The sequence below is a fragment of the Mustela nigripes genome, chromosome 12 (assembly GCF_022355385.1).
Source record: "Mustela nigripes isolate SB6536 chromosome 12, MUSNIG.SB6536, whole genome shotgun sequence".
Lineage (NCBI taxonomy): Eukaryota > Metazoa > Chordata > Mammalia > Carnivora > Mustelidae > Mustela > Mustela nigripes.
In genome coordinates this window covers 78,174,847-78,196,329 of record NC_081568.1, presented here as the reverse complement: position 1 = coordinate 78,196,329, position 21,483 = coordinate 78,174,847, and the positions used below count along the sequence as shown (strand labels likewise).

Sequence of the window (21,483 nt, the reverse complement as noted above, 5' to 3'; positions counted from 1 at the left end):
CCAAGGGCTTTGGGAAGAGGCATGGTAGCAAAGTGCCCTCCCTAAATCCAGCAAGCATCTGTACCATGGGAATGGTGACCATGTCTCCCAAAACTTGAGCTTGGTCCTGGGGCTCTGGAAGGAGATGAAAAGACTGGCACCAAACCATGCTTTGGGGGAAGTCTGAGAATTGGAAAGGCCTAAAGGTTATGATGCCCTTCCAACTCTTCAGATCTATGAGCCTTTTTAGGTCACCAGGTACCTCAACACCCCAACCACCTTACTCGAGAAAAAGGGGCTGCTGAGGGAGTGGGGTGGGATGGGTAGGAGGAAAGCAGGGGATGGTAGATGGGCCTGATTAAATTTGGAGGATGGCAAAGTTCAGCTGTAACTAAAGGGGGTGTGATAAATGGTGTCTACACGAACCCCACTACCCCCATGGGCACAGCAAGTGATTGGATGGGGGTTCCCAGCAGAACTCCCTTTGCATATTCAATCCCTTGGGGGCAGAAAGGGGGGTGTTGACTGGGCACTTGTTTCTGTTTCCCAAGGGGAGCATGGCCTGGATCCCTACCAGTATCCTGGGGGCGGGGGGTGAGCCCTGAAAATCCGAGGCCTGGGTACAAGTAAGGAGAGACTGGGCTGGTTGGGGCGAGAAGCTGCCCTGTGGCTCCAAGCCCGGCCTCCAGATTACTTCTTCTCCTTTTTGCCAGACTTCTTCTTGTTGCCGTTGCCACCTGCAGGAGTCTTGCCATCTCGCTTGCCAGCTGCATTGGTCAGTGTGGCATTACTGCCCGGGATGTAGACATTCTGTCGATAGTCGGGCACGTGCTGCAGGGTAAACTGAGGCCCATAGCGGGCACTTAAGCCCATGGTGCCAGCACCTCCTCCCAGGGTGGAGCTCCCATCAGCAGCTTCTGCAAGAGACAAAGGAAGGTCAAGAGCTAAACTCTGGGTCGGCAACAGTCACTCTGTTAGAGCACAACCAGTTAATGAAGGCCTGCAAAGCACCTGGCCCTGATCCTGCTGAGTCCCAGGAACGACCTCTCTATTCACAAGGGGCTGAGGAAAGTGAGACATGCTAGATCTGATGCCCAGCTCTCTTACCTACTGATTTGGGGCAAGTCTACCTGGACTCCCCTATATCTCTTCAGTCTTCTGATCTGTGAAACTGGTTAAAAACAGCATCCACCAGGGCACCTGGGTGGCTCAGTTGGTTGGGTGTCTGTCTTTGGCTCAGGTCATGGTTTTGGGGTCCTGAGATCGAGCCCTGCATCAGGGTCCCTGCTTAGTGGGGAACCTGCTTCTCCCTCTCCTCCCGTACTCGTGCTCTCACTACCTCTGCTGCTGTCTTTCTCTCTAAGAACTGAATAAAATCTTGGGGCACCTGGGTGGCTCAGTGGGCTAAGCCTCTGCCTTCGGCTCAGGTCATGATCTGAGGGTCTTGGGATTGAGCCCGAATGAGGCTCTCTGCTCAGTGGGGAGCCTGCTTCCTCCTCTCTCTCTGCCTGCCTCTCTGCCTACTTGTGATCTCTCTCCGTCAAATAAACAAATCTTAAAATAAATAAATAAATAAATAAAATCTTAAAAAAGAAGGCATTTTCAGGTTTTGGTTAAGGCTGACCAAGATTATGATGTACACAAAGCACCTAGAAGAGTGCCTATTATGTGGTAAGGACTTAAAACATACTAGCTGTTACTCTTCTCAGGGCTGAGTTAAAAGCTCTCAAATCCTTGCCCTAAGCCTTCTCTGGTGGCCACACTGGATCATGAGCTCCTGGGGGACTGCAGCCAGGCCCTGTTGGTCCTTCTCTCCTTGGGCCAGCGCCCACAGCGCCAGTATTGAGCAGTTCTGTTGTTTGTGTGGGGAGGGGACAGTTCCCAGGCATTCAGTTTGGAATAGTACCAGCAGCTGACACCTATTCCTCACCAGGCACTCTGCTAGAGAGCACGCAGGCTCAAAGGCCTTCACTTCCACAAAGCAACCCATCGAGATATGTGGGATTTACCCTACTTCACAGGTGAGGAAAGCAAGGTCCAGAGAAGCTAACTCAAAGCCACAGCAGCCAGCATGGGTTAAAGCCAGGGTGTATCTAAGCACCCACTCTCGGGCAGAGTCCCCACCACCCCCAGCAGTGTGGGCAGGTCCCGCCCTCATCCCTCTGCTGGGAGCTGAGCTGGAGAGAAGTCAGGGCTGAGCAGGGTTCTAGGAGGCTAAGGTGACCAGGAAGCAGACAGTGGAGGGAGGGACCGTGCAGACAGAGGTTCAGAGTATGAGCTCGGTGACACTGGAGAACACCTCAAGCCCAGCTTCCCACCCGGCACAAGAAGAAATGAGGTCTAGGGAATTACAGATGGGGGCCCCAGCTCTGCATCACCCTAGGTGCTTGTTGGAAACGAGACTCAGAATCTGCACCTTAACAAGATTTCCAAGTGATTTTGATGCACACTGAAGGTAGAGAAGCACAAAATCACTTACCTCACTGGGTTTTTGTGAGGCTTCAATAGGACAATGCTTTGTGCAGTACCCAGGCCAGGCCTCAGTGCTCCGTGTGAAGTGCGGCCACAGCCCCCTCACCGCCAAACGCCTTGTGAGCGACTTCTCCTCTACACACCCCCTGACCAGGCCAGCAGGGAAAACCAGGAGCTGCCACACCTCAGACCGAGTTCACCAGGGCTTCTGCGGGACTCCTCTGGCAGCGAGAGGGTTAAAGCCCCGGGAAGTCCCAGCCCAGCTGGCAGCTGAGCTCCCCCCGCTTTACTCCACCCTCAACCCTGGGAGTGCGTAGAGAAGGTGACTAAAGCCAGAGAGGCTGACTAATCCTGGGACACTAACCAGGGATTGGGAAACAGACCGGAACTATTTTCTAGACCAGCACTAGAAGGGGAGGGGAGAGCAGAAGTGAACAGAGACCGGAAAGAGGAGCCCCAGCCTTTCTCCAGCCTTTCTGCCTCGCCGCTCCCACTCTGGGCCCTCGGGCCCTCGGTTTCTACAACCTCCACTTCAAGTCCCAAATCTCAGGATGTGAGGGCTTTGAGGGTGTGTGTAAAAGAAAGGTCGGTGGGAGGGAGCAGCTGTCCACCTCCTTCTTTCCTCAGGCTGGTCCCCTCCCCCAGCCCTTTCATTCCACAGACTTTCCGCAGTTTCCCTAAGTAACTCCAGGAGGGAGCCAAGCTCACCCTTCCCTCCCCTCCAGCATCCCCCAACCGGCCTGGGAAGGGAGGGAAGGGGGAGGAGGCGGGAGGAGGCGCAGAGTCGGCTTCAAAAAGCTAGGACTCCTGAAGCTAGGATTCCGGAGTGATTTAGGGTCTAAAGGGAAGACTTCAGAGGCGCCAGAGAGGGAGAGTGAGGGATGGACACACACACACACACAAACACACACACACACACACACACACACACACACACATACACACATTCACACACACAGGCACACACAAGAAAGGGAAATAAATGGGGAGAAACACGAAGAAGGGAGGCCGGAACAGAGGGGCACAGAGGGCTTGACTGGGTAACCGAAGGCCAGGCCCAACCACATCCTGCATTCCTGCATGCACCCTAGATCTCTGAGGAGCACCCAAGGGGGTGGAAATGACAAAGCCAGGTGTTGTCACCTCTTAACAGAAGCAAAGGCCTGACGTTGGCCCAAGGTCCCATGGGGGGTGGGGTGGGCACTGAGGTTGGGCTGGAAGGAGAAGGGAGAGGATGTGCAAACCCAGAGCCCAAGACAAAAAGGCTGACACAGGAGCTCCTTTTGGTCACCTGTGCCACTAAAAAAACTAGGTGACCCTGGCAGAGGCCCTGCATGATTCAAGCCTCTGTTTCCCCATCTATAAATTTGAGGGGGAGAAGGTAGACTGTGGACAGATTCTACAGAAGGTGTTGACCTTCTGTAGGTCAACGCCTTCTGTAGAATCAATTCTTCAAAGCCCCTCCTTCTACTTCTCTGACACACACAGTGAGCAGGGACCAAGATCTTTTCTATTCCCAAGAGAAACATTCTTTAAAAGGCAGCAACAAAGGGGGGTCTGGCTGGCTCAGTCACTGGAGCAAGTGATTCCCGATCTCGGGGTTGGGTGTTTGAGCCCTGTGTTGGGTGTAGAAATTACTTAAGGGTAAAGTCTTCAAACGAAACAAAACAGCTCAGGCCTGAAGGTGGGAGCAGCATGGGCCTCCTCTCCAGATCCTGGCACCCAACCTCCCTCCCGCCTTTGCCCTTCCCACCCCAACCCAGGGCTGAGACAACTCCAGACAAGGAGGCCTCATCAAGCTAGACTAGGGCCAGCTGAACCACAAACCAGAGCCTCCTTGAAAACACACTTCCCCCAAAATGTTTATTTAAAAAGCCTCCCAAGTGTACTTACTTTCCTTCTTACTTACTCGCCCTCAGCAGTGCCTGGCTGGGCTGGACTCCAGAAGCCTCTCGGGCTTCAGGGCAGGGAAGCGGGTGTGAAAGTGAGAGTAGGGCCTGACCCTGCCACTTCAACCCTCTGGATCATTCCCACAGTGGGATCAGGTCAGCCGCTGTGTGGGCCCAGGAGGGCGGAGCCCTGGCAGGGGAGCCAGCCTGCAGTGACCCAGGAAAGTTGTGGGCCATAAATACTGATTCCATTTCTGTTTTTTAAATCTGGATTCAGGCCAAAAAGCCTGCTTCCTGGCCTTAATGTTAAAAACCACAACAGTTAAATATACCTGTTTACTTTCCTCAAGAACCTGACTTGGCATCTCCCAGACCCATCTGCCTGCCTCAATACTCAGTATTGAGCCTCTCCAGGAGTACAGCACCCCAGGCCTGGGCCAACTCTGTCCCAGAAGACTGGCCTCCCCTGTCACCTCCCTCCGACCCCTGCAACCCTGCACCTACCATGGGCCTGACTTCACTCAGCCTCACAGACATCTGAGAGAGGCTTGTCAGTTTTAACCAAAAAAATGCAGTGTGCTTGATTAAATTTCAACTTCAGATTAAAAAAAAAATGGCCATTTTTTATATAGTACGTCCCAATACTAATGTTGGGGGGCCTACTTATGCTAAAATACTATTTGTTGTTTACATGAACTTAAAATTAACTGGGCATCCTGTATTTTATCTGGCACCTCTAGTCTGGGGGTAAAGCAGGACAGTAAGAGGAGTTCAGCCTCTGCTCCAACTCAGCTAGAAGGGAAAATGTAGGCTGCATCTAAAGGCAGATGTGGTCACTAAAGAAGAAAAAGCATGAACCTGGGAGTCGGACTGTGTTAGAATCACCCATCTGCAGCTCTAAATAGGGACCCTGGGATTTCTCAGTTCTCTCATTTGTCAGATATAAGTAAGCAATCACAGATCAGCCTTGCAGAGCTGGTAAGAAGATTAACTGATGTGAGGCCCATCAAGCTTGCCAAGCATGCACCCGGGACAGTACGTAGGTGTGCTTTCAGTGAATGCTGTCCTGATTCTACCTGGTTCTCTACCAGCCCTCCACGCATGCTACAGGACACGCCTTCCACTCCACTATGTAAGCCCAGTGCCCTCATCCTCTGAGGGCATCATCCCCTAGCCTCCCAGGAAGCCTAGGATTTGCGGTTCCTGCAATGAGTCCTTATTAATAGGCGTTATTCTAAATCTGCCTTCTACGGGTCAATAAGGGCAAGAATTAATCAACTTCAGCCACTGTGTATTGTGCCCTTGCTCCGTCATTCCTGTGCTGAGGCCTGACATTTGGCCCTCACCACACTGTCAAAGTGCTTGATTTATAGTCAGTGAAACTGAGGCCCCCAGGGGCTGAGTACCTTCCTTGAGGACTCACAACTAAACGTGAGTGCCAGGATTTGAATCCAGGGTGTCCTGCCTCCAAAGCCTGTGCCCCTAAGTACTAATATCATTCTGTTGTTCTGTTTCCCCAGCTCAGGACCCCATTTTGACTCTCCAGGGACAAAATCCCTCCGCAGAATCTCTATTGCATGGGGAGTTCTCTGTTAGCCTTCTAGGAAAACCCAGCTACAGGTGGGGTCAACAAAAAAGAGAAGGGCTCTCACAGGTCCATGTGCATTCTCTCACACCCACTTGTACGATCGGAAGGCTTGTATGTGCCAGGCCCGTGGTTTTGTGCTCTCATTTCATCCTCATGACAACCCGTGGAGGCCACAGCCTCCATTTTCTGGGCTGAAGAAGGGTTAGGGAGATGAAGCCAACAGATCAAATTCCCCAAGAGCATAAGTGGCAGAATGAGGCTCTGACCTATGCTGTCCCCTGCTGAAGCTGGACTCTTAATACTTCTGCCTACACCCCCTCAAGAAACCTTTCCTTTTCAGCTCCCCTCGAGGCATCTCGGAAGCCTTAGCTCTTTCTCTTTCTGGCTTTTTGTCAGGAATGAGGAGTCCCTTCAGAACAGCCAAACAATCCACAGGCGCCATGCAGATGGACGGCCAGTCTTGAGGCCTGGCCGCTCGAGGACCGCCCCGAACCCCACACGCAGAGCTGAGCAACTCACCACTGGCAGAGGCCAGGATCATGGCCTGCAGCATCTCCGTATCAAACTGGTTGTTGGGCCATGTGCCAGTCTCATCCCCATTCTGGGAGCTGCGGAAGAGAGAGTGGGGTGGTGAGGACAGCCTCCCAGACCAGCACAGGCCATGCCCCTCCTGTCCTTTCCCAGGGAATCCAGATCTAGCACCCTGTGTCTCTGTCCCAGTCCCACACCAAAAGAGGGCCCATAGGATCAAAACATGCAATGTTTGCAAGTCCTTTGGGGAAAAAATCCCTCTGCTGAGCACACTTGCTGGTCTTGCACCATCTATACATAGCAATCCTTTCCTGAGTCATTTCCCTAATTCCTCAAGCTCCCTTCACAGCAAATCCACTGCAAGCAGTGTTTTCTAGACCACCAGTTCCCAATCTCTGCTTTGGTAACATAAATAAAATTTGTCAGAGGGGATGCCTGAAGCCCACCCAGACAGCCCAGAACCTCCTTGGGGCAGCCCCAATGGCCCTGTTCCTGCTGCTGTGGCTGTGTGCAGGGGGCAACGCCTGCCTGCCTCCCACTGAAGCACCCAGTTACCACCTTGAGATACTCCGAGCACTGAGGAAAACATGAGATGCTTGACAATCGCTAACAATGCTAACCTATAAAGGACCCAAAGGAATGCCAACACAACTTGGATTTTTCCCACAGTGACTATCTCCCTGCTTTGTTGGAATCTGGAAGTATGACATTATTTCTGTTTTTGAGCGGGGGGTCGGGGTACACCCTGACACAGACACAGTCTATCAGGTGATCCTTGGCACCCTCTGGCACACCAGAGTTCTTCAACAAACTGCCTGGATGAAATGGGGGAAAAGAAGTCCATGGAGAGAGTTAGGTTACTATGAGGGAGGGATGGGGCACTAGGGGACCAGCTGCAGGGAGAGAGGAAGAGAGAGGGAGGGAGTGAGTGCAAGCCAGAGCCAATCCCAGTCAGTGCATTCCATCACAGTGCGTGAGCACAGCCAAGAAATGCTTTACAATTTTTCCAAGTTCTGTCCCAGCTTATGATTTCCCCTGATCCGGGATTCCCCATCCCCAGGAAGGTGGACTTAGTCTTGGGCTTAGATCAGAGCAAAGGTGCAGTGTGTGACCTCTACACCATCACATCCAACAGAGAGTTAGGGTTGGAGGGGAAAGTGGAAGGCTCATTTCTCTTTCTTCAGAGTGAGAAGAGATGGAATTCTGTGTCCATTTATTCCACCAACATTTACTGAGCAATGACCATGCACCAGATCCTGCGCTAGATACTGGGGTTATAGTTGGGAACATGTCCAAACTAGTTTATCTCTATGATGCTCACAGTCCATACTGAGAGGCTGACATTAAGTTAAGTACACAATTATTCAATCATGACTGTGACAAGGGCCGTGGGGGCAAAGAGCAGGGTGGAGAGGGAAGTCTTCATTTAGTAGGAGGCTAGGGAGCTCAACCAGTCCAGGTTTCCTTGAGGAAAAGGGAAATTAGAAGACAGGAAATTTAAATTAGAAATTTCCAGGTGATTTGCAGGACAATTCTAGTTAAACAAAAGTATGAGGAATGACAGAAAATCACCACCTTCTAACCAGTCATCAGTGAATACTAAAATATTAAAAGTGGAAGTTTGCTGCCCAGTCTCAAATATCCCTCAGAGTACTTATTAATCAATTCTTTAAAAGTAGCTTTGTAATGGAGAGATAGGGAGACCACTTACTTAAGTGAACAAAGTGAGTATCACCAACACCTGGACAGACAGACACGAAAGCATCTCCCAGGTAATGCAGTGGGAGGCTGCACAGTGTCGTACAGGCAGTATTCCTAACAAAACTGTTAACCTAATTTCACTGTAAGAAAATGCAAGGCCAGGGGCGCCTGGGTGGCTCAGTGAGTTAAGCCGCTGCCTTCAGCTCAGGTCATGATCTCAGGGTCCTGGGATCTAGCCCCACATCAGGCTCTCTTGCTCAGCGGGGAGCCTGCTTCCCCCTCTCTCTCTGCCTGCCTCTCTGCCTACTTGTGATCTCTATCAAATAAATAAATAAAATCTTTTTAAAAAAAGAAAATGCAAGGCCAGATTGTGGGACATTTTAAAAGACAACTGGCTTGGACTCAAAAAAAGGTCTGTCATGAAAAACAAACAAAGTACGGAGGCTGTTCTACATTAAAGGGGGTGAGAGAGATATGGCAAGCAAATGAGATTCATGCTCTGACTGAATCCTAGATTTAAAAAACAAAAACAAAAACAAAAAAACCAGGGGTGTGGCTGGCTCAGTCGGTAGAGCACACAAGCTTAGAGCATGAATTCAAGCCCCACTTTGGGTGCAGAGCTTACTTTAAGAAACAAACAAACAAAAACACCAAACAGGTTAAAAGACATTTCAAGAATGTTTATGAGAATCTGCCAGTGGACTATATATTATTACTGCATTAATGTTAAATTTCTCAAACGTGATCATTCTTTTATGGTTTATAGGTGAATGATACTATTGTTAGGGGTTCTGTACTGAAGTTTTTCAAATGTTATGATGTCTGCCACTCTCAAATGGTTAAAAAAAAAAGTTTAGTGTGTGTGTGTGGAGAGAGAGGGAGATAAATGTGCAAAATATTAACCATTGATTAATCTAGGTCAAAACAGTATTCCCATGTCCATCACACTATTTTTGACAAGTCAACTTTTTGACAAGCTTGAAACATTTTAAAGTAAAAAACTGAGAAGTAAAGTGAAGTATCTAAGAGGTGTAGTGCTCGGGGAGAGCGCTTTCCAGGTAGAGAGAGTAACATGTCCCAAGCCTCTGAGGCTTGAAGAAGCTTGGCCACTTCGATGGGCTAAGGGAAGCCAGTGTGGCTGCCCCAAGGGGAGAGGGTGTGAGGGGCTGAGGATGTAGAAAAATGGACACTAAAGATTTTTGGTCTCATTCTAAGAGCTCTGGCAAGTCACTCGGGTGTTTAAAGTGGGGTGGGGGGTGTCACGGTGAGATTTAAGTATTTAAAGATCCCTCTTGCTCCTGGGAAAGGACCAAGGGTTAAGGACAGGAGCCCAGTGGTGGGGCCTCGGCCAGCTCTGTCTCTGTGGAAATTCAGGGGTCTTAACTTGAAGCCCTGCTGAGCTGTCACTGGGCCTATTAGAGGGCACAAGGCTGAGGCAGATGGGCTCATGCGTAGGTGAGGAGACTGACTGGGATAGAGTGGGGAGAACAAAGGTCAAGGAGGGGAAGCAGAAGGGCTCCAGGGTGAACAACAGGGTGAGACACCAGGTTAGGAAGATACCATGTGGGCTATGGATAATGCTGTTGAGGGAATAAAGGTGAGGGAGGGGCTGGGTCTGGAACCATGATGCGCTGGGCTATGGGGAGGATTCTTGGACAATGGTTGAATACTGGAGGCTAAGAAGATGAGCCGGCTGCCAACTCTGTGAAGCTGGGCACGAGGTAAGTACAGGGGGAGAGATTTCTTTTTGAACAATTTGCTGAGAACTTCCTATTCTCTGGGTTCTGGGCTAACTAAATTACATAGAATTTAGTTTTATATATATATATATATATATATATATACATATATATATATAATGTGGTTATATATATTTAGTTTATATACAGTTTATATTTTATATTTAGTTGTTTTATAGTAGCTATCGCTCAGTTAGCTTGCCTATTTGAGCCTCAGAACCACCTGCAGGTAAGTATTACTATGATTCTCTCTTTTCTAGCAGATAAATCCAGGGCTCAGAGGGGTCGAGAGTTGAGAGACTCCTGAAGCCACACAGCTGCTAACTAGCAGAGCTGCAACCTGGAAAAGGCCTGGTAGGACTCTAGCCCATGCTCCTTTACACAACACCATACTGGGCTTCCCCATGGAGGCCCTGGAGCCCTGGAAGTGGGGATAGGGGGCTCTTCCAGGAATTAGGAGATGGTGAAAAATAAAAATGGAGGAGATGGACTATCTCTAACTGACCACTTTCCAAGCATCCACGATGTGTCAGCACCCGTGGCAGGCCAGAAAACGTAAGAGCTAAGGGACGGAGTTCTTGCCCCAAGGAGACTGGATTGCGGTGTGCTAGATATGTGTGTGGGGAGTGGGTTAACAGCCCACACAGGCTGGGCTGTGAAAAAATGCTCCCTGCAGGAGGAGGCAAAAGGGGAGAAATCTGGGCACGTCACCTCTGATAATAGCCTGGATTTAACTGTGTTAAAATATAAACACATATGTATTTTTTGACATAGTAAAAGCCTGTCGGCCTATTAAAATAGACATTCTGGGGCACCTGGGTGGCTCAGTGGGTTGAGCCTCTGCCTCTGGCTCAGGTCATGATCCCAGGGTCCTGGGACTGAGCCCCACAACAGGCTCTCTGCTCAGCAGGAAGCCTGCTTCCCCCTGTCTGCCTACTTGTGATCTCTGTCAGATAAATAAATAAAATCTTGAAAAAAAAATACACTATGTCCAGATGAGGAGCTATTAGGCAACAACTAACTTCTGAAAATTTTGTTCCTGCCATGGGGAAATTCTCATGGCATATTGCAAAGAGAACACGAAGAGGTGATAATGCTGATGGAACTCAATTACTAGAGGAAAAAATGGTGAGAAATATCCCACCTCACTGGGAGTAAGAGTTCATACTATTTTGTGAAGAAGTCTGTGAACAATTTAAGTGAATCAGACTTAAAAAAAAAAAAAAAAGAAAGAAAGAAAAGAAAAGACACCTGTGCTGGTTGTTTGAGTGCACATAACAAAAATGGTTTAGAAATACACATATGAGAATGTTAAAGAGCTTAAGAGATTTGAGACACTGAACCAAATACAAAATGTGGGCCCTTAATTTGGGTAAGTGCACAAATGAGTTAACAGACATATAATTGGGGAAATGTCAATATAGACTGGATATCTGATACCAGTTTATTAGTATTACTTAGTATTAACATATTAGTTTATTCATATTATTTTGAGTAATTATGTGTTAAAAAAAAAAAAAAAGAACTATCTGTTAAAGACAGTGAAGACTCAGATGAAACGACAGGAAGGCTGAGATCTGTCTCAAAGTAATTCACGGGGGTAACAGGGTAGAGACCCAAGTGAAACAAAGCAGGGCATTAGCTGGCACAGGGGATTAGAGAGGTTCATGATACCATACTCCTTGTCTACGGATTGGAAAATTTCCATATTCAAAAAATGTCAGTAGCGGGGTGGGGGGGGCGGATCTCTGGGTTGTGAAATTTGAGTGCTTTCTCTTTTAAAATTTTCCTCTATTTCTCATGCTTCTATAATGAGCCTGTATTTTTTTTTATAAGCAGTCAAAAATAAGATGCTACTTGCCTGCTGAGTGACGGCTTAAATTGAGGGGGAGCAGGGCGAGTGTCTCACCAAGGAGAGGGAAGGGAAGGGTAGGGAGAAGCCATCAAGGGAGAACAGAGTGGAGTGCAGGAGAAGCTAAATGGAGACTCTCCTTCTGTACAGAGACTGGGAAGAGCTACAGGGTGGGGCCTGGGTTACAGCCTGAGAAGGGGCAAGTGGTTTGCTGGGTTCAGCACCCGAGGTAACAGCCGCTGAGGTAAGAAGCTAGAAGAGTGACCTGAGAAGGGATAAGGCTGAAAGGAGGGGCACCTGGCAAGAAGGGACTTCACAACTTGGCTTTTTCCCTTTGGTCTGGGCAATGTGACCCAGTGCTGACTTGAATTAGGTTTCCTGGAGAACCCAACAGCAGCCCTGCTCTGAAAGTGGTGTGCCAGTAATCAAGATGGCAGGGAGGTCATGGAGCAGAGAAGCAGCGGAGGGCCGGAACCACGGTTAGACTGAATCAGGAAAACCTCCCCTCTTCATCTGCTCACTCCAACTTACTCACCAGAATGGCAGCAAAGAAAGAATTCATCAGTCTGCTGGCCCTGAGAGGCCTTACCACAAGGCCTTTGCTCTTCCCTCCCTCTTTCAGATGCTTAATTCCTACTTAGCCTTCAGATCCCCGAAACACCTCATCTCCTCTCAGATGACCTCCAGTTCCCCCACCAGATCAAATCCCTATTTTATGCTCTCACCACCAGGTACTGCTCTTCATAGCACTTGAGATAATGGCAATCTTACATTTATTTTTTATTTTTGGTTAATATCTGTCTCACTCAACATAAGGTAAACTCCTCGAGGTCAGGGAGCAGGTCTATTGTATTACCTCCCACACTCAGACTCCGACCTGGCCTCCAGGAGATGCTTACTAACTATGGAATGAATGAAGGAGAAAAGTTTCATTTCGGACCTCAATCAGGAATATCCACCTCAAGTTAACTAAAAGAAGGGAGCTTTCTCTTACATCTCCCCAAGAGGTTCTATGTGTATTTCAGGCTACCAAGTCTCATTCGATGAAAAGGGACATGAGGCAGGGGTAAGGCGCTCAACCCGGAGGGCCTATCACAAGCAGCCGGCAATTCTGCTTTAGGATCAGTACACAGCCACAAGCTGACCAGTGTGCCTCACCACCTCCTCCTGGAGGCTTGCTCTATACTCACATGACCCTCTTCTTCACAGAACTTGCTATGATTCGTAATTAGACATTTGTTTAGTGTGATTTGTCGTCAGTTTTCTGTCTCACCTGTTGGCTTGGAAGTCTATCAGTTCAAAGATGATGTCTGCTTGTTCATTCTTGCAGGACAGTGTTTAGAACAGGAACTGCCTCATAGTAGAGGCCTAATAAATAAGTGATGAATGAATGAACACCTGAGTGAGCACATGAATGACCTAACAGGTCAGTGACAGAAAGGCTGGCAAGGCCACTGGGGCAAAACAAGACAGATGGGGTCAAGGGAGGGGCAAGGGCAGTCCAAGTCATCTGGCTTGGTGCCTCCTAGGGGCCTTCTAGGAAGTGTCCCGGGCTCCCGATACACATGAAGGACTGTGGGAGGTGGAGGCTCCACCGTATACCAAGGTCCGCTGGGTCCTGGGGCAAGGCGGGCTCACCATCTGCAGCATGCGGGGATATGTGGGCCATAAGGACCTGACCAGCAAGGAGGCAGGGAAGGGTGCCTAAGTTCTGCCCACCTCCCCACCCCCCACCCCGGTCTCCTGGGTTCCTTGGACTCCTCAGGCTCCTGACTTCTAACAGGGAGACCTGGCCCCAAGCCCATCCCACTCCTCTCAGACCAACTTTAGGTCTATAGCATCTTTCTATAGCTTCCTTCCCCACCACCCGCAGGGGGTTCCTGTCTCAGCAGGAATTCATACTGGATTGAAATGAGCAGCTGGGGCAGCCGGGATGGGAGGGTGTGTGGTGGTAAACACTGATCAAAGACTCTGTGTGTGAGGAGTAGGAGGAGGGAGGGGGGCACGTGTGTGCTGGCTTGCCCACAAGCACAAAGAAATAAGAGACAGGATAAAAGGAAGACAAAGAGAGATAAAGAAAGAGTAAGGGACTGAGGCTCAGGGATGCAGAGAGAGACAGACTATACACTTAGAGAGACATTCAGAGAGGGGCAGAGACAAGGAAAGAGAGACAGGCTGAGAACAGAGAGGAAAGCAGAAATAGCAAGAGATTAAGAAACCAAGAGACTGGAGACAGAGGAACACAAGGACACTAAACAGGGAGGAGAAACAGAAAAGAGGTCAAGGAAATAGGGAAGCAGCAACAGAGATTAGACTAACGGAGAGTCCGATTTATTTATGAACTGCACCATTTCCTGAGCACCCAGCATGGCGGGGCGGGGTGGTGGTGGTGGCAGGGCACACAGGCACAGTTGCATGCAGGCACACACAAATGGTAGGGACTAAGATGCAGCTCTAAAGACAGAAACTAAACTAAACTAAACTAAACAAAGACAGAAACTGAAGCAGAGGCAGAATGAGAGGGAGAGGCAGAGACTACAAACTGAGACTGAGGGCAGGGCAAAGAGGGAAGAAAGAGCGGCAGAGACGACAGGCCTATAGGTAGAGAGGCAGGACCAGGTGTGGGCTCTAGGGCAGCCTGGAGCCAGGACCAGAGAAACCTGCCCCTTGAGCTTCCTGCCCCCTCAGTCCTCCCTCCAGCCACCCAGTTTCCACCTTCCTCCACCCTCCTCCACAGCTGCCTGGCCTCCCTCACCTCTGGCCCTGCTCTTTCTTGCTGGCTCTGAGGAGGCTCTGACTGCCGACAGCACCTCCCCTCCTCCTCCTGTCCCTCGAGTCTGCGCGAACCCCAGCCCAACCTGGAGCAGGGAGACAGAGGAATTAGATGGGCACGGAACACTTCCTTTCCCCCCAGAGACCACCTGAAGACCAGGAGACAGGAAAACGTTCACATGGGGAGAAGGCAGGGGCTGAGTGTGTGGATTGAGCTTTCAAAAGAGACAGAGTAGAAGCTTCTTCCTTCTGGGGTCTGTGTACCAGCCCCCAATACACTAAAACCTCCCTGAAATCCGAAACTGAGGGAAGAAGCCATTTGTAGCCAATGCTGAGCCCTCCCCCACCTCCTCCTACGTCATCACTGAGAAAATGCCGCAGAGAAGAGGGTGGGCCGGAGAGGCAGTCACCTACCCGCTGGTGCCGGGTCTCTGGGCCTGAGAGAATCGCCAGTCCGTGTTGGGCGGGGCTTGCTGTGGAGAAAACAGAGGGAAAGGGGCTGAGTACTCACAAGCAGTCAGAATGTCACCAGAGCTGGGGCTGGGCAGGGAGGAAAGACGGGCATGGACACAGAGAAGAAAAGAGGATAAGAGGAGGGAGGGGTCGACTCATCTTCAAAGACGAAGCATACCCCAGGTCTCAGAGGTCTGAGGTACCAGAGGCAAAGAGATAAAATAATATTGATCTGACCATATCGAGGAGCAAACCCAGAAAGAGCCCATTCCTCCAAGCCCACTGACTCAGAACCGCTGAGCTGAGGTTCATGGGCAGAAAGTATCTTCTGTGGAACTCAAGGAAGGGGCCCAAAGAATCACTCCCCCGCAGGAGATTTTCATGAGAATTCCATCAGCCGTAGAAAGAATTTATTCAGCACCTCAGCTGGGAACAAAAAGCATCCTTGCAGCAAAATGGCTGCTGCTCCTGGTAACCCTTTTTGTGCCAGGTTGTGCTGTAACATATTCAGAGGGATGCCTCCTCCAGGCCCTTGGCTCTCGACGATCCCTTCCCACAGCTAAACACATTATTAATTTAGGAGTCATGCCAGACTGATTCTTTGCAGGGCATCCAAGCCCCAGGACACCTCTCACCCCCAGAACTCTGCCAGACAATGGCCGTGACTGAGGAGGAGAGAACAAGGCTGCTCTGTCTGGGATACAGAAAACTGCTGGGATGGAGCCCAGCAGAGATCAAGCTCCCACAGCCTCCAAGCAGAGCCAGCTCAGTCTCCACGGCTCCTAAGGGGCTGATCTGTAGTCATGTCCCACCTGGAGGAAGGGGTGGGGCTTTGGCCAGATGCTTCACTCCTGAGTCCAGAGAGTACGGTACCCCGTCACACATAAACGCGTGCGTGCGCGCACACAGATACACACACACGGGACACTCTGAGAGCCGTCTCCTTACCGGTTCTGAGGTGTGCTGGTAATTAACTCTCACGTTCACTCCCAGAAGCAGAGGAGACATGTGAGCATCTCTGATTACACTGGGGAGAAGACAGACCCAAGGCTGCCAAATGACTCACCCTAAGGCTCACAGGTGGCAGGGGTCTGAGCAGAGCCCAGAAATTTACCAGCACCAGTCCTGTGGGAAAAGGCACTGGGATGCCTACCCCTCAGCCTTAGACACAAGAGAATCTACACAGAGATACAAGAACGGCGACAGACTGGAAGAGAGTTGCTGGGCAAAACTCACAACCTACATAAGGATGGCGGGTCCAAAGCATGTTCAGTGAGGGCTGCTGAGATAAGGAGCCCCAGAAAACTTTTCTCCAACATATAAAGCCATAAAAGAAAAGAATCGCATCTGTGCCCCATCCCAGCCGATGCAGACTACCCTCCTGTCCTCCAGCTTTACAACTGCTAATGACTCAAAGTACAAATTCTGGAGTTAGACCTGAGCTAGAGTTTTCCCAACCCCTTCCCCTGCAAACTTGAGCAAGTCATATGACTGCTGTGAAATTCAGTCATAGGTGAGGAAGCTAGTATCTGTCCAGCAAGAATGTTGGGAAGAACGGGTATGACGTGGTACAGTAAGGCTCTCTCAATCAGCTATCACATTGGGGTGTTGTTTCAAACTAGAACTCTGATTCGTTAGGGGCAGGGAGGAACATAACTGTAGTTTAAATAAAAGCTCCTGAGATTGTGCCAACTTGTGCCTTTTACTACTATAGATGCCAAACATATGAGGGCTCCCTAGGATCTGGCAGAGGCTGGGCTTTCTATCAGGCCAAGAAGGAAGGACGTGACAGAAGATACTTTGCTCACTCCCGAAGCCCTGACCCTAAACTGCAGGAACACATCAAGATTACGATGGAGCCAAAAGCCTGTCTCTGAGTGTCCAGGGTCCAGGTGCTCCATGTTCCCACTTCCTGCATTAGGGCAGGCAGTGACTGTCACTGAAGTCCCAGGCTGCCTATCTATCCAACCCTTGGGCCACAGGGTAGCTCAGCCAGCCCCTGAGGCTTCTGGGCTGGAGGCAATACTGACCTCTGCTTGGAGCCCCAGCAGGATAGAGCAGCCCACCCTGGCCCTAGAGTTCCCAGACTTATATCCTCTTGTACAGAGGTGACCTGGTCTAGCCCCAGGTGGAGGCAGGAAAAGGCTCCTGAGTCCTTGCAGGCCCTGGGAAACCATGCCACGGGATCCTCAACAGTGTATGATCAGTCAGCAGTGAGTACCTCTGAGGCCAGCTGCCGGGTGGTTTGGAAGCTGTGAGGGGTCTGGGGACAGCCAGTGCATGTGAACCTGACAGCAAGCACTGGCAGTTAAAGGCGGTGTGCATGTAAGATCAAGTGCAGGTAGATATGTGTGCATGTGTATGTGTGCATGCAAATGAGGTGAGGCAAGCCCACTGGTCTATGTGGCCAGTGGCTGTGTTCTGCAGGGATGATATGCGTGAAGCCTGGGTGTACCCCTACCCTGTCTACAGATGTGTTTGTTTGATGGGGGGATAGGGAGAGTTGAGATTAATAGTGAAGTCACCCACCAAGGGAGTGGAAAGTGGAAACCTAAAGACTGGCAGAGCAAGCTGGCTCAGGATTTAAGGAGGCTGGGTGCTGGTGTAGATTCATAACTGATTCTACCCAGGAGCAGGCCCCCACCCAACCCCAGCCATAAAAGATGACTGGACCCCAGCCTTTCCTGTATGTGGGCGGCAGGGATTGGTTCTACTTCCCCTCACCTACAACCACCACCACCTCCTGGTACTCCGAGTCCTATCCCCACCTTAGTGTTCCACACAATCAGTCCAAATGGCCCCCAAAGTCAGGCAGAGTACACTGAGCTCCATGCCCTCCTCCACCCCCACACCCCACCCTCTCCCCAAGAGGAGTAAATGCAGAAAGTCCCTTTTGTGGCCGGGCTACTTCTCCACTGCAGCCCATGGGGGTCAGTCGCCCTGAGCAGTAGGGAGCCCCTCACCTGGCTCCGCTCCCGCAGTGTATTAGAGCGGGACCGGTAGGCATCAGGCTCCAGCACCAGAGCTGAGGGCTGGTGGACACTGAGCGGCCTTAGAAAAGTGAAGTCACTGCCATCCGAGGCTGGTGAGAAGCACGTCCTGTAGCAGTGGCTCTGCGAGTCCGAAGGCCGCAGCGTCACCTCCATGTACTTGAGTGTGCCGTCTGAGCTCACCTGCAGGTTGGGACTAGACTGCTTATAGAAGTCCCGAGAGGGGGAGTCCTGGCGCCTGCAGCACTGGCTCCCACCCCCATCTGCATCTCTGTGCCCCCAAAGGCACTTAACTGACAGGAAGGTGAAGGTGACTAAGGATAAGAGACTGATGGCTCCAAGAGCCACAATGAGGTAAAGGGTAAGGTCTGCATGCTCAGGAGGGTTTGAGAGGAAATCACTGGACTTGGGCATCTCCTCGGGATCCTCATCCTCCAGAACCAGCAGCACCGTAGCTGTAGAGGAGAGTGAAGGGTCACCGTTGTCCCTCACTAGGACCACAACCTGCTGGGTGTCAGAGTCATCCTCCCGTAAGGCCCGGGCTGTGCGCACCTCGCCAGTATGTGAAGACACCAGGAACAGTCCCGGAGCCGTGGACTGTGGCAACAGCGAATAGGAAAGCCACGCGTTGTGGCCTGCATCAGCATCCACAGCTGTCACTTTGGTGACCAAGGAGCCAGGAGGAGCAGAACGAGGGAGGCGTTGGGGGACTGAGAGTTCCCACCCGGGCCTTGGGTGCAGCACAGTCGGCGCATTATCATTCTGGTCCAGGACAAATACATGCAGAGATGTGTTAGAATGCAATGGGGGAGAGCCAGAGTCTCGAACCCCCACCATGATCTGCAGCATTTGCAGCAATTCATAATCAAAGGTGCGCTGGGCAAAGACTCGCCCGTCCTCAGGGTTGACATATACGAAGGAGGAAGCTGGGGCTCCCTGAATCTGATTCCCTACGATGGAGTAGGTGAGGTGAGCATTATCCCCAGTATCTGGATCCAAAGCAGCCACAATGCAGAGAAGGGAACCTGGAGGCCGATTTTCTGGGATGTAAGCGGTATAGAGCTGCTGAGTAAAGTAGGGGGCGTTGTCGTTAACATCTGAAATGTTGAGCCTGATGGTGAGATGGGCGTGCAGGGGAGGTGAGCCTGCATCACTGGCCAAAAGCTCAATGGTATAGTGGGATATGGTCTCCCGGTCCAAAGGCTGGCTGGTCAGCAGTGAGTAGTGGTTCTCAGAAGGCTTAATCTGAAATGGCAGGTCTGGGGAGATATCAAGGCTCACTTCACCATTTCTACCTGAGTCTCGGTCCCGCACATTGAACAAGCCCACTACTGTGCCCACTGGTGTGCTCTCCAGGATAGGGTTGACCAAAGAGGCCAGGAGTACCTCTGGGGCATTGTCATTGGCATCTCCCACATCCACTTGAATCATACAGTGGCCTTCCATGGCTGGCTGTCCCTGGTCACGGGCTCTCGCATGAATTTCATAGAAACTCGACTCCTCAAAGTCTATGGGACCCAACACATGGATTGCTCCACTGCTAGGGTCTAGGCCAAAAAGATTACGCACTACATCAGATGTATGGTCCCCGAAAGAATAGTCTAGTTGGCCATTGGTGCCCTCGTCTGGGTCAGTGGCATTGAGGCGAAGCAGCAGTGTACCCACAGGTGCATTCTCAGGGAGCCCCACGCGAAGAACTGAGGACTGGAAGGTGGGGGCATTATCATTGACGTCCAGCACAGTGACAGAGATAAGGGTGGTCCCTGAGCGGGCTGGGACACCCCCGTCCACAGCAGTGAGCACGAGCTGATGTCTCGCCTGGGCTTCACGGTCCAGCTGCTGCTCCAGCACCAGCTCTGGGAATAGCTTCCCATCTTTTAGGGTCTTCACCTTCAGAGAGAAGTGGCTGCTGGGGCTTAGAGTGTAGAAGCTCACAGTGTTGGTGCCCACATCCGGATCCTGGGCACTATCCAGTGGGAATCGTGCCCCAAGTGCAGCTGATTCTGAGATGCGTATCTCCCGCTCTGAAGTGGCAAAGCTAGGAGAGTTGTCATTGAGATCCAGGATCTCTACCTCTACGCGCATTAATTCCAAGGGATGTTCAGTCACCACCTGCACGGGCAGCAGGCAGCTCGTACTGGCTCCACACAGGCTCTCTCGGTCAATCTTCTTATTCACTGCCAGAGCACCACTCATCAAGCTCAGGGAAAAATAGTGGCCATTCTCCTCAGACCCCAACCGTAGTCGGCGGCTCAACAGATCTGTCACCTTTAAGCCAAGATCCTGAGCAACATTCCCCACCAGCGTCCCCGGCTCTGACTCCTCCACCACTGAGTACCGAAGCTGCCCAGATGCCCAGCCCCAGCAGCACAAGGACAACATGCAGAGCACCTGCCATTTCCCAGCGAGCTGTGGGGGTGTCTCGGGCCCCATGACCCAGAAGGCCCTTCCTGGACACTGACTCTGTGCTGTCCTGTCTCCAAGGTAGACCCAGGTCTTGCAATGTAGCAGCTGAAATCTCTTCTGTCTCCTTCCAGCCTCTTAAAAACTGCTCCGAGGTCTGTCTGCCTGCAGCAGTTCTTCTTAGTCACCAAATGGCGGGGGTGGGTGGAGGGGGGATGGGAACTGAATCTGAGTGGAGCTGGGGAACAGGGGGAGGAGAGGTGGGCAGGAAGAGCAGATCCCCCACCTCTGCTCTGAGTCTGATTGGCCAAAAAGTCTGTCTGCTCTCAACCAATTATGAAGTCTCCTCAGTCCTGGAAACCTTAGGAACAGGCAAATCTGTGTCAATGAAGCCTCCTACCTACCCACTCATTTCAGGCTGCAGGTTGATTCAGCCCCCTTGGCAGCAAAGTTTGACAGCTCAGATGGTGCTCAACGGGGAAGACAAAGTGGTACAAAACTTCTCAGGGTTCTATCCCAGCAACTTCCCTCAGGACTTTAGAAGCTCCCACTACTTTTCTTCAACCAACAAAATTGTGTCCTTTCAGGGGAGGCAAAGCCCCTGTGAACCCCTCCTCCCCTATCCTGCCAAAGGCTGCTAAGGTGAGAGAAAAGTTCTGTTAGGATCCTGTAAAGCCTTGCTCTGAGTAGCCATCAATGCTTTGAGGAATCTCAATGTCAGCTGATGGTTCTAGGGCTCTGCTTTTCTGAGATCCCTGACTTGAGCTGTGGAATGAGCACAACAGCTTGTGGTAGGGGGAACGTTCCTGCGACTGATCCACGTCCCCCAGGAGAGTGACTAGAAACTAGAAACTAGGCATGGTTTCTAGGATTTATGGCTTCACCAATTCAGAACTCTACTTAAAGACTCCCAGAGTGGCTGTCTCTGAGTTCCTCAGCTGTAAACCAGTTTTCTGACATTAAGTGATTTCACTAACACTGCTCTTCCCGCCAAATAAATGATGCTCCCCTGCCCCCATTCTCCTGCATCCAGCTCAAACCTCAATGGGCTCCTGACCGGGATTCCTGAAGATTTGGACTGAAAGATCTCTGCGTCCACTTTGATGCCTCCCTG

At 50.9% G+C, this 21,483-nt stretch overlaps 1 protein-coding gene across 8 annotated transcripts in view; it reads right to left on the bottom strand.

Moving 5' to 3' along the window:
• Positions 1-479: 479 nt before the first annotated feature.
• The window catches only part of LOC132028603 (protocadherin gamma-C5), a 166,396-nt gene continuing 145,392 nt past the window's right edge, over positions 480-21,483 (bottom strand). For 5 of the 8 annotated variants that reach the window (XM_059417775.1, XM_059417770.1, XM_059417774.1 and 2 more), the window contains 3 exons: positions 14,938-14,996; positions 6,448-6,536; positions 480-896 (listed from right to left, as the gene is read on the bottom strand). In XM_059417775.1, coding sequence (XP_059273758.1) covers positions 670-896; positions 6,448-6,536; positions 14,938-14,996 — 375 coding nt within the window. In that variant the 3' untranslated portion in view covers positions 480-669. Of the gene's footprint in view, positions 897-6,447; positions 6,537-14,937; positions 14,997-15,213; positions 15,304-15,397; positions 15,497-17,939; positions 20,538-21,483 lie in introns of those variants that run through there. The other 3 variants (XM_059417769.1, XM_059417772.1, XM_059417773.1) reach the window with 3 other exon arrangements.